We start from the raw sequence: 15,666 nt of genomic DNA, 5'->3' as shown, positions 1-15,666 counted from the left end.
GAGCGGGTGGCTGAGGCGGCCGGAGCATCCATTCCACGCTGCCCACGTGGCCCTGCCAGCCCCGCAGCCAGTGGGCAGCAGCCAGACCAACCCCTGCTGTGACAAGGAGGGGTTACGATGCCACCCTGCTCGTGAGAGCGCCGGGGGCTGTGAGCACGGCAGAGCGCTGACCTGGAAGTAAAGCGGCGTGTGAAATCCCGGCAGCGGGCGCAGAGCCCGGCGGGCAGCCCGGGGGAGAGCGCCGGCAATGCTCACATACCCCTGGGGCGCCGCTGCGCTGGATGGCGAGCAAATTTTATTTCAACTCGCCGGTGGCAACAACCCAGCAGAGCCCCTGCTCCCGGGGGCAGACAGGCATTGCCACTCCCCACCCCTCTCTCCTCATCGTTTCCCACACGTGGGTGCCAATGAGGGAAGGCAAATTATTTTTAGCATCCAGCTTGTCAGCAAAGACCTAGCTGAGCCCTGAGCTCCCAGTGACATCAGTGCAATCTTTCACCCGCAAAGTCATCACCAGATTCACCTAGCAAAAAACTAATTCCAGAGCCTCACCAACCCATCTCTGACCATCACTGGCACACTTCTGAGTCAGCTCTGGGGCTGGGGACCCTCCATGACACCAGGGAGCCAGGTTGAGGGCACTGGGAGCAGCCATCCACTGTCATCATGTTCCTGCTGCGGATCCAGGGTGCCCCGGTTGCAGCAGCCAGAGGGATGGGAAACCCGGTTCTTTTGGGGAGCCTCTCCCCACTTGGAACACTGGTCTGAAGAAATGACCTAGAAAGGCTCAGGGCTGAAGTTCTTCGGTGCCTGTCCAGCTGCCGAGCATCCTGGCATCACTGCTCAGCTCTGGAGTTGTTTCATGCCTCATCTTCCTTGCCGTGGACCCCATAGGTGTCAGCGCAGCAGGGTTCTGGGTTGGGGACGAGTTCCTGGTACAGCCAGGCAGGTGGTGGGCGTATCCCAACAGTCAGCTGCAGGATGATCCTTAGTGCCCAGGCACGGCCAGGTGGGACCAGAGACTCCCGGGGACAGGATGGGGATCCCCAGCACACAGGGTGGGGGGCTCAGCTGCCGCGTGCCCGTGGGTGTCCCAAGGGAAAGAGGAGCTGAGGGCAGCCCTGACCGCAGGCTCTCCGGAGCGGGCAGCGGGCCAGCCGGCTCTGGCACCCGGGCCGGAAGTCTGTCCTGCCCCTTCACTGTGACTCTGCAAAACCGTGGGGCGGCGGCAGTGACGATGACGATGTCTGGGCCAGGAGGAAGCAGAGGGGCCCGGCTGGGCGCTGCACTGCTCGGGGCAGAGCGGAGGGCTCGGCTGAGCAGGACAGAGGAAGGCCAAGGCCGGCCGGCAGCCACAGCCATGGCTGAGGCCGAAGGCAGAAGCATCCATACACAGCACATCTCGGCCGTGCACAACGTGCCCATGCGTGTCCTTATCCGGCCCATCCCGGCAGAGCTGGAGCCCGGAAAGGTGCAGAGCCTGATGGAGACCCTGCAGGTGAGCGCAGCCCCCGGGATGCAGAGGCAGCCCCTCCTGCACCCACTCAGAAGGCACTGCCGGGGAAGTTGACAGTACCCAAGCCCTGGCACAGTCAGGTCGGGGGGTGTCAGGACAGGTTGGGAGTGCCGGGGTGTGTTGCTCTTGGATGTCTCTCCCCCTTCCCAGGAGGATCCCGAGCGGGTGCCCCCCATCGACGTACTCTGGATCAAAGGCAGTGAGGGTGGCGATTACTTCTACTCCTTCGGGGGCTGCCACCGCTTCGCTGCCCACCAGGCACTCCGCCGAGAGACCATCCCCGCCAAGATCATCCCCTCCACCCTCAGCGACCTCCGTACCTACCTCGGCTCCTCCACGCCCCACCTGCGCTAGCCCAGCACCCCGAGGATGCCCAGCAGCCCGCTCTGTCTCTGTTGGTTCTGACCCGTGAGCGCCTGGTGAAGATGTGGTCGGGGTCCCCAGCCCTGGGGAGTCCCCAGGGTCCTTCCAGCCGGGATGGGTCAGGGTCCCCCAGCCCTGGGGAGTCCCCAGGGTCCCTCCAGCCGGGATGGGTCAGGGTCCCCCAGCCTTGGAGAGTTCCCAGGGTCCCTCCAGCCGGGATGGGTCAGGGTCCCCCAGCCTTGGAGAGTTCCCAGGGTCCCTCCAGCCGGGATGGGTCAGGCTCTCGCCGGTACCGGGAAGCGCCCGGCTGGGCCGGCAGGTGGCGCTATTGTGCCGCGCTGCGCCGCCCGGCGCGGCCGCGGGGTCCGGGACGGGACGGGATGAACCGGGACGGGATGAACCGGGACGGGATGAACCGGTTGGGGTGAGAAGAACCGGGGCACGGCTCCATCGGGAATAGCTGAACCGTGGTGGAACAGGCTGAACCGGGGCACGGCTCAACCGGGAATAGCTGAACCGGGATGGAACGGGCTTAACCGGGGCATGGCTCAAGCGGGAATGGCTGAACCGGAGCACACTGGAACTGGGACAAGTCACAGCTCATTCGGGGCATAGCTGAACCGGGAAGGGGTACAGAAGAACCGGGACACAACAGAAGCAGCACACAGCCGTACCGGGAAGAGGCACAGCCGACCCGGCATGGCCAGTCCCCAGCCCTCCCTCAGCGACTCTGGACCTCCAAAATCCTGTGGGGGGGACACCCGCTGCTGCACCTGGAATAAAGGTGTTCAAAACTCCTGCAGCTCCTTAGCCTGGTGCTAGGGGGTGCTGAGTTTGGGAGCAGGGATGCAGTGGTCCAGCATGGCACAGCACGCCACAGCGTGGTGGCCTGGCATCAGCAAGAGCAGTGGCTGCGGGCACACAGGACAGCGACAGATGCTTTGCAGGGGGATGAACGTTCTGTGAGGGAGTGGATGCTGTGCTGAGGGATGGATGCTGTGACGGGACAATGCTCTGCCAGCCCACTCTGTCATGCAGAGGAATTCAGGGTCAGCTCTGGCCCAGCTGTGGGGGTGCTTGCGGTCCTGCCATGCTGGGATGCTGCCATTTCTGCAAGCACCACGTCGTCACCCCACGTGCAGCCTAGAAAAAACGCCTCGAGCATCCCCTGGGCATCCCAGCATCGCTCTAAGTCGAGAGCCTCCATCCAGGGAGGGGAAAGGCCACTGACTCACTCACTACGCCGTGAGTCAGCAGCAGGACTGGGACAGGAACCTCGGCCGGACACTTCTGCCTCATCAGCCATGCTCCTCCCAGGACGGATCCTGTCCTCCCCAAGGCAAAAACGGGCTGGGAGAGGAGGGCACGGCTAGGTCGTTTGCATGGCAGGAGCTGGCAGTGCTGGCATCAGACAGGGCACAATTTACCGCTGCCTCCACGTTTCCGCAGGATCCGCTGGGGAGGAAGAGCAGGGTGGGCTGGGGGTGCTGGATGAGGGAAGGGACCGGAGAGAGACTCCAGCGCGGCAGAGCTGCATGTGCCGCATCAAAGCAGCTGTGTGCCGGGAGGAAGCCCTGCAAGCGCTCACGGAGAGCAGCCCCAGCCTGTGGCTCCCTGATGGGCCATAAATTTCTCCTAAGAATTGTGGCGTGCTAAAAAGTTTCCTCTTGTTAGAGAGCGGGGGGTGGAGGGAGGAGGTAGCAGCTCCTGCGGCAGCTCCTGCGGCAGCTCCTGTGGCAATGGGGACATCTCCAGAGTGCCCCCAAACGGGTGTCCCATGGTAGGTACAGATGTCTGCCCATATCCTGTGTGCCCCCACTGCTGGGCATCTCACATGGACTCTGTCTGCCCTACTCTCATGGGCTTGTGCCCCTCATCCCTGGGACAAAAGGCAGCTCAGCAAAACTGGGACTCCATAAAGTGGGAACGAAATGAGGCTGCCCAGATCCCACAACTCCTTTCCCTGCAAGCTATGGAGGCTTCTTCCACCTGGGAGGCCTGCTGCAGGATCTGCTTTTCCAGTTTAGCATCCCCTGCAAACAGTGCCAGGGGTCCGTGCCAGCCCCAGGGTGTCCTGACATCACTCCCAGGGCTCCCTGGCACCAGCTGAGAGCCAGGACCCAGCGCTGTGCCCAAGGTGCTGTGTGAGCATCTCCAGGGCTGACCGGTGCATCCATGGGGCTGGCATGGTGTGGGCAGTGGGAGCAGGTTCGCAGCTGGAGCTGCTGGTGCCACAACTCCCTGGATGGCACAGGAGTGGGTCTCTCCAGAGCCCTGCACTGCCTCCATCCATCCATCCTCCACCTGTCCCCCTTCCTTCTGCCTGACCCGCAGGGTCTCTGGTGTCGCCGGCTGACAGCCGATCCGGCTGCCTCCAATCCATTCGTTCCAGGGCAGGAACAAAGGCGCTTTGTGGGCTCCCCCCAGCCCGGGCCGGGTGGGGGGTGGGTCCCAGCTCCGGAACTGGGACAGACTTCCCTGCGCGACAGGCGTGTAATGCCTTCCAGACCAGCAGCCCCAGCCCTCAGGTACAGCCCGGGGGGTGGAGGAGGCCTGGTGCTTCCCACACTGCCTGGGGACCCACCAGGTCACCCTAAAACAGCCCCGATCTGGGAAATGGGGAAACTCCTGTTTCCCCAAATGTTCCACAATGCCCAGTCCCCATGGGACTCATGTCCCTCCCCACCAGGGGGCTCCAGTGGCCCCGGGGGCTCCCAAGTTTGCCATCTCTGGTCTCGCAGCATTGGGGAACAGGGATAGACTCCGCTGGGATGAGACTCCTGCCTCGCTGGGCTCAGCGTCGGGCAGGAGGCAGCTGGACTCAGAGGCTGTGTGTGCCCAGCTGGACAGGACTGTGGTTTTGGGATAGGGCAGCTCCCAGGCCTGCAGCCTCACTGTCCTGAGCACCCTGAAATTGGGGATCTACAGGCAGAGGAGCCAGTCCTGGACATCCCCTGGTGCCAAGGTCTGGTCAGGGCTGTGGACTTGGGGCACTCAGTGGGGTGGGATGCGGTGGGATGGCATGAATGGGTTGTGATGGGATAGGATGGGATATGATAGGACAGAGTGGGATGGAATGGGATGGATGGGATATAGTGGGATGGGATGGGGTGGGGTTGAATGGATCAGTCCAGCACTGCTTCACCAGGGCTCAACAGGGTCAGGCCCAGTGTCCTGGTGACCACATGTTCCAGCATTGCCGTGGGTCTGGAATCCATTTGCCTCGCCGGCCGTGGTGTTTTCCCAGCAGGGCTGGAGCAATCCCACGGGGCTGGGGGCAGCCCTGGCCCCTGGCCCATCTGCTCCCTGTTTATTTTCTTACACTTAAGTATCACCTCGAAGATAAACACTCCCTGGTGTGGGGGGCAGGGGGCATTTCCCTGGCAGCAGAGGCAGGACCTGGCCCTCAGGGTGCCCAGCACCCCAACCCCACAATGCTCCCCCAAGCAGGGGATGCCTGGTTGAGCTTGAGTCAGGGCTGCAACCTCATGCTCAGGCCATGTCCCCTCCATGCTGTATGTCCCATGCAGGGTCCCGTGAATGCCTGACCCACTGCCTGGTGCTGCCCTCTGCCCGGGGGTCAGCTAGTTTGGCTGGATCACCCAGGAGAGCTGTGATGCCAAACCCCACCATGTCCTGGCACCCGCTCAAGCCCACAGAAGGTTTGTAATGCCACAGCCTTGGCTGTGCCTCGTGCTGCCCGGCTGAGTCAGAGCCCAGGCCACAGAGCTGGGGGAGCTGGGGGGGTCCAGGCACAGGGGCTCACATCTGTACCACACACCTGCCAGGCAGCACAGGAAAACTCGGCTGCTGCCACGCGTCCTCCTGCCCCGCAGCCACAGCATCCACAGGCAGCCGGACAGGCAGGGAGCTGCCAGCGTTCCCTCCTTCCCATGGCTCCTGCTGTTCTCCCAGTCAGGGATGACAGCTCCTGTCCGTCCATCCTTCTGTGTGCAGCACCTGGCGAGGCAGTGGTAACACATACACGTCTATGCCATTGTGGGGATGTCACTGCAGCAGGAGGTGGTGGCATTCAGGGTCTACATGGCACCCACAGGCACACGTGCACATGCACACATCCACATCCACATCTACGTGCAACTGCACAAACCCGTGCACACACCCTCATACTCACACATAGCCCTGTGCACACACACATGGATGTACACATCCATGCATGCCTGGATGTACAGATGTGTGCAGCTGCACGCCCACGCACAGACACTCACATGTACGCACTCATGTGTGCCGTCCCCACCCCACACTGAGCCATCTCCTGTCTGCTGCTCCTTCCCTGTCTGTGCCCCGCCGTGTTCCAGACCCCACAGGCCACCAGCACCCCACACGTGGCCATGCCCTCCAGAAAAGCCCGTGGGCAGCTCGGCTGGGCATGGGGACTGGGTGACCCCCCCAGCCTGTCCCCGTCAGCTGGTGGCCATGTGTGGGATGTGCAGCTGAGTACACAGCCCCTGCCATCCGTCTTGCTGCCTGTCAGGGCCAGGGGCTGCTGTGAACCCCCAGCCCAGCAAGACTCAGGGGCGAGAGGAGGGCAGAGTGGGGGTTCCCCTCTCTGTGCAGGCACCTGCCTTCTCCCTGCCTGCTCCCTGCCTGTCATGCCAAGGGCCTGCCCATCTCCAGCTTTGCTCCTGGCACTGCCTGCATGTGCCCTTTTGTGGGGGTCTGCACCTGGGCAGGGGCTACAGAAGGTTGGGGTCCCTCATGGGGACAGATGCATGGTGAGAGGTGTCAGTGTGGACACAGTGCAGAACCCTGCGCACGTTTATTTCTAAGGGATCCCTGTCCTCTTGCTCAGCCCTGCATTTCCCCTCCCCCAGTGGGACCCCTGGCCCTTGGTGCAGCCCTACATGTCCTCAGCCCCAGCAGGACCGCCAGCCCCCAGCCCATCTCTCTGCCCCCCACCGCGTGATTTACAGGCTCTGCACAGGCAGACAAATGGTGAAGGAAAACAGGGCAGGGGGGTCCCTCCGGCTGCGGGCTGCCTATGCCCCGCAGGGAGCAGAGGGGCCGTTTGCTCACAGCCAGCAGCATTGGGGCAGTGGAGTGGTGCCGGTGCCAGGCAGCACAGCTGCCCCTGTCATGGTCCAGCAGCCACAAGCCCTGGCAGCACCAGGAGAGCCCCTGGGGGGACCCAGACCCCAGCAGCCCTATCATAAACTCCAGTCCTGCAGCCATAGACTTTTGGCCGTGGGGCACTGAGGAACATGATGCCACCCCATTCCACAGCCCCCAGGGCACCCCACTGACCACCTCACTGGGGTGTTCGTGATATGCCGGCTGTATTCCATGGCCACTGTCCCGGCCCTGGAAAGCCTCCAAGATTTCTCCTGGCTGTGGAGCTGCTGGACAGTGGGGACTGCAGCTGGCACTGCCAAATCCCCCAGCAGCATCTCCGGCAGCCCTGGCGCCATCTGCCAGGAGCCAGGTCCTGCCCTCCACATGTTTTTGCCACTTGACCTGAATCATGCCCGGAGCATCGCGGAGGAGGAGGAAGGGAGGAAGGCAGGCAGGAAGCCTCCTGACTGCTTGGTTTAGCTGGCTGCCCCCCTGCCTGCTCCTGGGAGCGTTGGGCTCAGGGCGGGGGGGTTGAAGGCAGAGTGGGACCCACATAGACCTCCCTGGTGAGGAGGAGCAGGGCCATGGTCTGTGGTACTGAGCACCAAGGAATGACAAGGAGCAACCATCAGGCTGGGGGACACCCCCAGCCCTTCCCAGGACACTGGTAATTCCCGCTGCTGCTGGCTCATCTCTCCCTTCTCAGGAAAAGACTCTGTGTTTCCACTGCCGGCACACACCTTCCTCCTGGGCGGGAGGAAATGCTCCTGGCAGTGCTGCCGGCAGTGCTGCCCGTGTCTCTGCATGTCCCCCTGCCCCCTCCCACTGTGGGCAGGCAGGGTGCCAGGCCCTGGGAACAGAGGAGCAAGGAGTGCATTCCTATGGGGCTGCCTGCCCTTGCTGCTCCTTGCCTGCCCCAGGCATCCTCCTGGGCACAGACCCTGCCCCAGTGGGGCATGGCAGGGTGTGGGCAGCAGTGTGTCTCCCACTGGCATCCCTCTAATAAAAACCCCAGGCACCGCACCAGTGCCACCCACTCCTGGTTGCCTTCCCCATCCCAGCTCCTGTGCCCTGTGTTCATCCCATGCCACCCTGTGTGGGAGCCAGGGCTGGCAAGGGACAGCCAGGCAGCGGCTGGGGACACGTTGCCTGTGGGCTGACTATCTGTGACATTGCTCTGCAGGCGCCAGAGGCCATGGCACAGGGAGCACTTGCCGGACAGTGGCCCTGGCGCTGCCACGGTTCAGAACCACCGCGGGCATGACCTGGGGTCAAGGTGCCCACAGCCAGGCCAGCGTGCTGGAGTGGGGCCAGGCCAGTGGCCAGAGCCAGCACTGGCTCTCAGGACTGGGGTGAGGACGCTGGCCGCTGGCCGCTGGCCGCTGGCCGGAGCTCGGGGGGCCGGCTGGGGGTGGGCTCCGGAGCCAGCCCCTCCCCGGCCGTATAAATCCCGATTCCCCCTGCAGACAGTCGTCCCAGCCCTGCTCAGCTGCCGCAGCGGAGCAGCAGCGGGAAGGCGTCCGGAGCCGCCGTCGCAGCTGTGCCGGCGGGGGAAGGCTCCCCGCAGCCCGGGGGGTCCCCCCAGCAGGGCCGGGGGTGCGGGCGGGCACCCCGCCATGGCCTTCACCATGCTGCGCCCCGTGGCCGCCCGCGTGCTCTACCCCGACCTCAGCATGCTCTCGGAGGACGAGGAGAACCGGAGCGAGAGCGACACGTCGGACCAGTCGTTCGGCTGCTGCGAGGGCGCCGAGGCTCGCCGCAAGCTGCCGCGGAAGCCGGGGCCGATGGTGATGGTGAAGCAGAGGCAGGCAGCGAACGCACGGGAGCGGGACCGGACCCAGAGCGTCAACACGGCCTTCACCGCCCTGCGGACCCTCATCCCCACCGAGCCGGTGGATCGGAAGCTGTCCAAGATCGAGACCCTCCGCCTGGCCTCCAGCTACATCTCCCACCTGGCCAACGTGCTGCTGCTGGGCGAGGGCTGCGAGGACGGGCAGCCCTGCTTCAGTGCCATCTATGGCGCCAAGGGCGACCTGGACAGCAAACAGCCCCGCAGCATCTGCACCTTCTGCCTCAGCAACCAGCGGAAAGGGGTGAGAGCGGGATTCTGGGATGGGTTAGGGATCCTCGTGCCCCTCCTGGCCTGAGTGGGGCAGGAGGCTCAGCATGTCCCAAAGGGATGGGGGGCAGCAGCAGACCCTGCCTGGGCTGAGCGGGGCAGGAGACTCATGGCTCAGTGAGAACCACAGCTTCTGGCTCCAGCTCCCACTGGAGGTTTCGGCTGCTCCTGGCCAAATCCTGCTTGTAGCCACACGCCTACAGCTCCTGCTCACGTCAGAGGGCTGGGCTGCTCCCCCACGTCCATCCGGGCTGGGAGGTCTCAGGGGTTAAACAGTCACCCCAGAGCTGGCGGCATTGGCTGTCCCAGGGGGAGCTCAGAGCTCGCTGGCTGACCCCTTCCCCATCCTCATCCCCATCTGCATACCCAACCCTGCCAGCCCACCAGCACTGTGGCAGGGCTACTCCAGCAGCTCTCTGATGTGATGAGGACAGGCAGAGCCCAGCAGACACCCCCCGAGGGGGGTCAGACAGAGTTTCCCGTCCAGTGTTCCCATGCAGGGTCTGCTGGCAGCACTGGCACATCTCCCACAGGGCTGAGATGGCCATGGCAGAGCACCCCTGCCCTGCCCTGCCCTGCCCTGCCCTGCCCACCCAGCTGATCCCCCCCAGCATCCTGAAGGTCGTGGGACACCTTTCTTATGGTGACCCCGCCCTGCTGCCCATGCCAGGGTCCTGGGTGCCCCTGACTGAGGAACAGCTGTGCAGGATATGGGATGCAGGGCTGGAAGTTGCCTGACCTCTTTGACATCCCTTGGCAGGGCTGTGAGCAGGGGCTGCTGTACCCACCACTGTCCCCACACACCCTCAAGGTGTCCCACATGTGACCCCAAGCAGTACAGCCACGGGTCACACTCCAGCCCTCAGAGCTTTTACAAGTTTTGCTGCTCCATTTTTAATTACTCCCCTGCTCCTGCCACCCGCTCAGCAGCCTCTCCAGCCCTCTTGGGGTCCTCCAGCCTTGGTCCCTGGCAGAGCTGCCCCAGCTGGGATCCTCTGGCTCCTTCCTGGGGCTGGAGCCAGGAGTCTGGCGCAGTGCTGGACCCCCCGGGGGACCCTGTGGAGGCACTGGGGCTGCGAAGCTCCTGCTGGAGGGCAATGGTGGGAGCTGGGTTGGGATCCGACTGTGCATCCCAGCCTTGAGGCTGAGCTGGAAAGGGGCTGTACTGGGCTGGAAATGGGCAGGGCTGGAAATGGGTTGTACTGCACTGCAAATGGTCTGGAAATGGGCTGTACTGGGCGATGCTGGGCTGTGCAAGGCTGGAAATAGGCTGGGCTGGAACTGGGCTGTGTTGGGCTCTGCTGATCCATGCTGGATTTTACTGGAATGTTCTGGGCTAAATCTGGACCATGCTGGTCTGTGTGGGTTATACTGATACAGGAACTGATAGCTCCCTGCTGGGAGGTGGGGCTGAGCTGTGGGGCCGGACTATGTGAGTCTCTCCAGGGCTGTGGATCTGTCTGGGGCCATGTGTTTGTCCTGGGGTGCTACTGGCCCTGGCCACAGGTGCTGAGTAGCCATGGGGGTTGTGTCCTGCAGCATGACAAGGCCAAGGGGGACCCACCTTGGAGGGCTCCACCACAGCACCCATCTCCCAGCCACCCACCCAACCACTCGTCAGGCATGGCCCCCTCTGTCTGTCTGTCCACTCCAGGCAGCATGGAGCTGCCCCAGGACTGAGCCACTGGCCATCTCACAGCGGGTCCCCATGGAGGAGTCGGTGTGGTGGGATGGAATGGGGTGGGCAGGAATGGGGTGCCCCCCATCCGGACACCCCATGGTACCTGCAGCTCTCCCTCCTCTCTCTGCAGGGCAGTCGGAGGGACCTCGGGGGCAACTGCCTGAAAATGCGAGGGGTCACCCCCCTGCGAGTGTCGCGGAGATGAGCCGGGGTCCAGCAGCACCCACGTGAGACAGCGGCAGAGGCAGATGGAGCCCGCACATGCCAGCCCAGAGACCGCAGCGGGGAGGGAGGGAGCTGCTCACCCGAGGTGGCAGCAGCCGAGCCCAGGCTGGCACCACACTGACACTGGCCCTGGAGCCGGCAGTGGGGCGGGAGGACGCTCCCGTGGCCAAGGCTGCCCACGTGGGGCAGGGCCGGGGAGGGGGGTCCCCGCGCTCCGGGGCTGGACTGGAAGGGGCCTGTGTGTGGCCGGCGTTGAGGTGCTCCAGGGGGACGGTGTCGTGGCCCTGGGGACGCTGGTTGTGCACGTGCAGCCGCTTGGAAAATAAAACCCTATTTTTCTGATGGGCCAGTGCCTGCCTGTCACCCCAGTGTGGGGTGAGGTGGGGGTCCCCAAGATAGCCCTGGACCCCCCTGCCCTGCACAGCTGCTCTGCTACTGGAACCAGTGTGACCATCTCAGCTCTACCCACTCCTGTGCCACAGTGGGATTCACATGGGGTGAAACCGCTGGGTGTCCCTGTGTCCCCAGGCCCTGATGACAGCTTTGGCCTCGCAAAGGCTGCAGAAGTCCCAAGGGGGTCAGTGCCGCGCCATGGGATGGGGATGGCACCTCCAGCCCTGTGCTGCAGCCACAGGTGCCCAGCTGGTGGGTCGGGGTTGGTGTAACTGCTTTTGTGCCTTCCCCTCCACCTGATACATCATGACTGGCGCGATGTCACTGCCACCACAACTGCCACCATCGCCACCACTGCCACCAGTACTATGACTGCCGCCAGCACAATGACTGTCTCCACTGTGACTGCCACTGCCACCATGCAGAGCTGTGCATGACCATGCAGAGCCATGCATGGTGGGGCAGCAGGCAGCAGCACCTGCCTGGGGTCAGGTGAGGACATGGGGGGTTCCCAGGCCAGATCCCCACATGGGATTCTGCTTGAGGGGGCTGGAATGGCTGGGCGGTGCAGAGAGCTGAGCCTGGGAATGGTGCTGTGCCACAGCTGGCGGCTCCCAGGGGCCGGTGTGTCCCATGGAGCAGAGGCAGCTGTGGATGGGGCGGCTGGGGGCTCCCCACAAGGGTTGAAGAACTGTAGCTGCTCTATCTCCCTTGGGTCCTGGAGCCTGCATGGAGCAGGGGGAGCACACTGGGGGTCCCGCTGGAGCCTGCCCCAGGCAGGGGCTCTGTTGGGAGCCCACAGCACCTCTCGGCCCCCTGCTCACCGAGGTGAGCCTGCCCCGGGCTCCCTCCCCCGGGTTTGATTTATGGAGCTGACAGCGCGGCGCAGCTGTGAGAGCTGGTCCCAAGCAGGGACCGGGGTGGGTGGGAGAGGTTTGTTCTCAGCGTGGCTAATGTGTCCCAGACCCCAATAAACAGCCGTGAGATTCTCCAAACAGCCCAGGACACAGAATCCCTGCCCCCGGGTTTATCGGGGGGCAGGGGCCGTGGGGGATGCTGTGCTCTGCAAACAGCCCGACCCGCACATGAAAGGGGACCGTCCCCATGAAGTAGCGGCTCTGGAGCCCCCCAGGGGGCCAGCAAGGGCTGGTGGTCCCAGTGCCGGGGGCACAGCAGGTCCCAGCACTGAGTGTATAGGTCGCAGTATGTCCCAGGGCTGAGCACCAGTGTCCCAAGATGTCCCAGTGCGAGCAAGTGGAGCCTCAACAAGCTCCAATACAAAGACCATGAGCCCCAGTGAATCCCAGCACAGGAGCTGTGCATCCAGTATGTCCCAGTGCCAGAGACCAGGGCCCTAGAAAGCTCCAGTATCAAGACTATGCACCCCAGTATGTCCCAGTGCTGAGGCTGTGGGATCCAGCATATCCCAGTGCTAGGGCCATGGATCTCAGCACACCCCAGTGCCAAGGATAGCACAAGGACCCCAGAGCAAGCCCCAGTGTAACAGCCCTGGGTCCCAGCACATTCCAGTGCAGAAGCTGGGCACCCAGTAACATCCAGTGCTGGGGTTATGGATCCCAGCACATCCCAGTGCTGGGGCTATGGATCCCAGCATGTCCCAGTGACAAGCCTGTGGGTCCCAGTACATTCCAGCCCCTCCCAGCACCATGAGAGGGAAACGGTGACTCAGAGCTGCTGGGCTGGTGGGAGCCGGGTGCCCCTTTGCCCCGTGTGGGGTGAGCGCTGTGGCCACTGATCGCCCACGGCCACCGCCAGCTCCCCGGCAGCCACAGCCCTGCACTGAGCCCAGTCACGCTCCCCTCCCATCCTCTCCCCTTCCTGCGTGCGGACACCCTTGGAAAGGCTCTTGGCCGCTTTCTCTGAGACAGGAAGGTGTCCCCGAGTCTCAGGAAGGAAAAACACTCAGTGCTGAACCCACAAAGACCGTCTCTGAGGGGCCAGGGCTGGAGAGGCTCCAGGCCTGACATCACCTGGGAACTGGAACCAGAACCGCAGCTGCACTCTGCGCCTGGTATTTTTTTTCTTTAACTTGTGTTTTTAAACTTTCTTTTTATAGATTTTTATTTTATTATTTTTTTTCCCCTTTCCCTTCTCCATTCCCCTCCCAAATATTTCAGCCTCCCCACAGGCTGGCCAGCCAGGCTGGAATGCAGCAGGGCTGCACCCGCGGGTGCCGGGAGCTGCCTTGCTGATAGGATGGATGAGGCTGGGTCTGGCCAGGCAGGAGCTGCTGGAGTTGTGGGCAGGGGGCCAGCCTGGGGCTCACCTCCAGTGATGGGGGGCCAGGAACTGATAGCCCCTGATACTGCTGTGCACCAGGGCTGCTGGCCAGAAAGGGACACAGAAGGGTCCGTCTGGTCATGGGGTGTGGGAGGACGAAGGGCACAGGGGTCAGGCAGAGCCTGCAGTCTGTGGGCAGCACTGCTGTCCCGACCCACCGCCCCCAGGATGGGGCTGCAGGGTCAAACCATGTCTGAGCCTAAGTCAGAGAAGCAGGAGGAGCCAGACAGGGATAGAGGACACAAAGGCAGATTTTGGGCCCAGGATCCAGCCCTCCTCATTCCTTGTCCTTTGGCAACACCTTTGGGTGCTGCCTGACCCTCCCTGGGCTTCCCCCAGAGTGGAGGCTCATGCTTAAGACCCTAGTGTATCCTGGAGCAAAGCTCAGTTGCTTGTTGCCTGGGAAATCCTCCCTGTGACAGTGACAGCCTTTAACTGAGTGTCACAGGTCACTCCCAGCCCTGTTGGACCTGGGGGCGAAGGACTGGGAAGGGATCCCCAAGGTCTAGATGGCAGTGAGTGGGGACAGGATGACACCACTCTGCTGCCCAGGGCAGGGTGGAGAAAAGGATCAGGGAGGGATGGGCAGTCAGGGATGGGATGGGGGGAATAGGATGGGATAGGTTAGGATAGGATGGGATGGCATGGGCAGACCAGGGGGCAGCATGATGGTCCTCTAGGTTGGGATGCTGGGCAGTCCCTGCCTCCCCGTGCCAGCAGACTCAGACTGTACTGACCCTCCAGCATCCTGCCAGGGTCCCTGGGGAAGAAACCTGGCAAAGGGTCTGCCTGAGACCCTCAAGACACCTGCCAGATCCTCACCTTCACAAGGGATGCACAGCAAGAATGCCCCAAGGTCCCACCCATCCCAGGGGTTCCGTGGACACTGCTGTGGGGCTGCCACCACCCTGCCATGTCCCCGCCACGCACTGGACCCCTCAAAGCCGTTCGCCCTGCTGGGACCTCGTGCTGGCTGCGGTCCCTGGGGACACAGGCCCCGCAGCAGGGACAGGGTGTGAGGCCGTGCGTGGGGTGAACGCCAGGTTAATCTCCCGCTGGAGCTTCCCTCTGCAAACAATAAGACAATGCCCGGTTGGGGCCGCCTGCGTAACCAGCGGCGTGGAAGGGAAGTTGTAATATTTGGATTTAGCACTCAGTAAATTAAGGAAGAAAAAGGAAAAAGCGCTGGGGGTAATCAGAGCAGGGCTGGCCCCGTGCCCTGCCCCACGGCTGGCGGCCCTGGGGGCTCAGCTCGGCCTGGGGACAGCAGCTGAGCAGGGCCAGCAGCTCCAAGTCAGTGAGGCCAGGCATGGCTGGGAGCGGGATACATCCCTGAGGGCCAGGCAGAGGATGGGCATGTCTCCACCATGGGGACAGCAGCCTGGAGGGTCAAGGCTCAGATACCCAGCAGGGCTGTGGGCAAACATCTCCTGCCACATCAGAAAAGGGATCTGGGCCAGGAGGTTATTTTAATCCAGACCTCTTCATGGGAAATAAAATCCTATTTCTGCAGCTGGGGTGGCTGGGCAGGAGAGGGCCTGGGGGGGCCGTCACCTTCAGCTGGCAGTGGGTAGCAGGGGGTGACAAGGGAGGGGCTGTCCCAGGCTGTCTCCCCTGCACAGCCCCTTTCCCAGCACGAGCCCTGCAGTGGTGCTGGCTCCCCGGGATCCCACAGCAGGGCCCACACTCAATCCAACAGGCATTGTGGTTGGAGATGGGGCTCTGAGTGGGGATGGGTCTCACTGCAGGGGCCCCCTGCAGATGCTAGGGGCAGGGACAGTGCTGCAGGGATGGCCTTAACCCTTCTGAAATGCGGCCTTCCCACACATCAGCAGCCCAACTGCCCCAGGGCTGCCCCTGCTTGCCCTGGACCCAATGGGGCGAACAGGGCAGGGACACCCCAGGGAGCTGGTTTGGGGGGGCAGGATCTGAACTGGAGTCTTGGGAGGGCTCCGTCCCCCCCGTGCCCTGGGAAGACGCTTTCCCCACTTGGTG

General features: G+C 63.3%; 2 protein-coding genes across 2 annotated transcripts; both read left to right on the top strand.

Moving 5' to 3' along the window:
- The first annotated feature begins 1,022 nt into the window (after positions 1 to 1,022).
- On the top strand, positions 1,023 to 2,677 carry SRXN1 (sulfiredoxin 1). Its single transcript, XM_032126948.1, has 2 exons — positions 1,023 to 1,498; positions 1,667 to 2,677. Exons 1-2 carry the CDS (start codon positions 1,037 to 1,039, stop codon positions 1,868 to 1,870), a joined length of 666 nt encoding a protein of 221 aa, XP_031982839.1. The 5' UTR covers positions 1,023 to 1,036; the 3' UTR covers positions 1,871 to 2,677.
- A 2,310-nt stretch (positions 2,678 to 4,987) lies between these two features.
- TCF15 (transcription factor 15) lies at positions 4,988 to 11,319 on the top strand. Its single transcript, XM_032126949.1, has 2 exons — positions 4,988 to 9,045; positions 10,883 to 11,319. Exons 1-2 carry the CDS (start codon positions 8,569 to 8,571, stop codon positions 10,955 to 10,957), a joined length of 552 nt encoding a protein of 183 aa, XP_031982840.1. The 5' UTR covers positions 4,988 to 8,568; the 3' UTR covers positions 10,958 to 11,319.
- The last annotated feature ends 4,347 nt before the right edge of the window (positions 11,320 to 15,666 follow it).

Source organism: Corvus moneduloides, chromosome 17, assembly GCF_009650955.1.
Source record: "Corvus moneduloides isolate bCorMon1 chromosome 17, bCorMon1.pri, whole genome shotgun sequence".
Lineage (NCBI taxonomy): Eukaryota > Metazoa > Chordata > Aves > Passeriformes > Corvidae > Corvus > Corvus moneduloides.
The sequence above is the reverse complement of the archived record's forward strand: the minus strand, read 5'-3'. Positions and strand labels throughout refer to the sequence as shown.

Coding starts and splice junctions, on each gene's coding strand:
- SRXN1 (XM_032126948.1), top strand. CDS start 1,037: ATGGGGATCCCCAGCACACAGGGTGGGGGGCTCAGCTGCCGCGTGCCC. Junction 1,499..1,666: donor GCCTGATGGAGACCCTGCAG/GTGAGCGCAGCC, acceptor CCCCCTTCCCAG/GAGGATCCCGAGCGGGTGCC.
- TCF15 (XM_032126949.1), top strand. CDS start 8,569: ATGGCCTTCACCATGCTGCGCCCCGTGGCCGCCCGCGTGCTCTACCCC. Junction 9,046..10,882: donor TCAGCAACCAGCGGAAAGGG/GTGAGAGCGGGA, acceptor CTCTCTCTGCAG/GGCAGTCGGAGGGACCTCGG.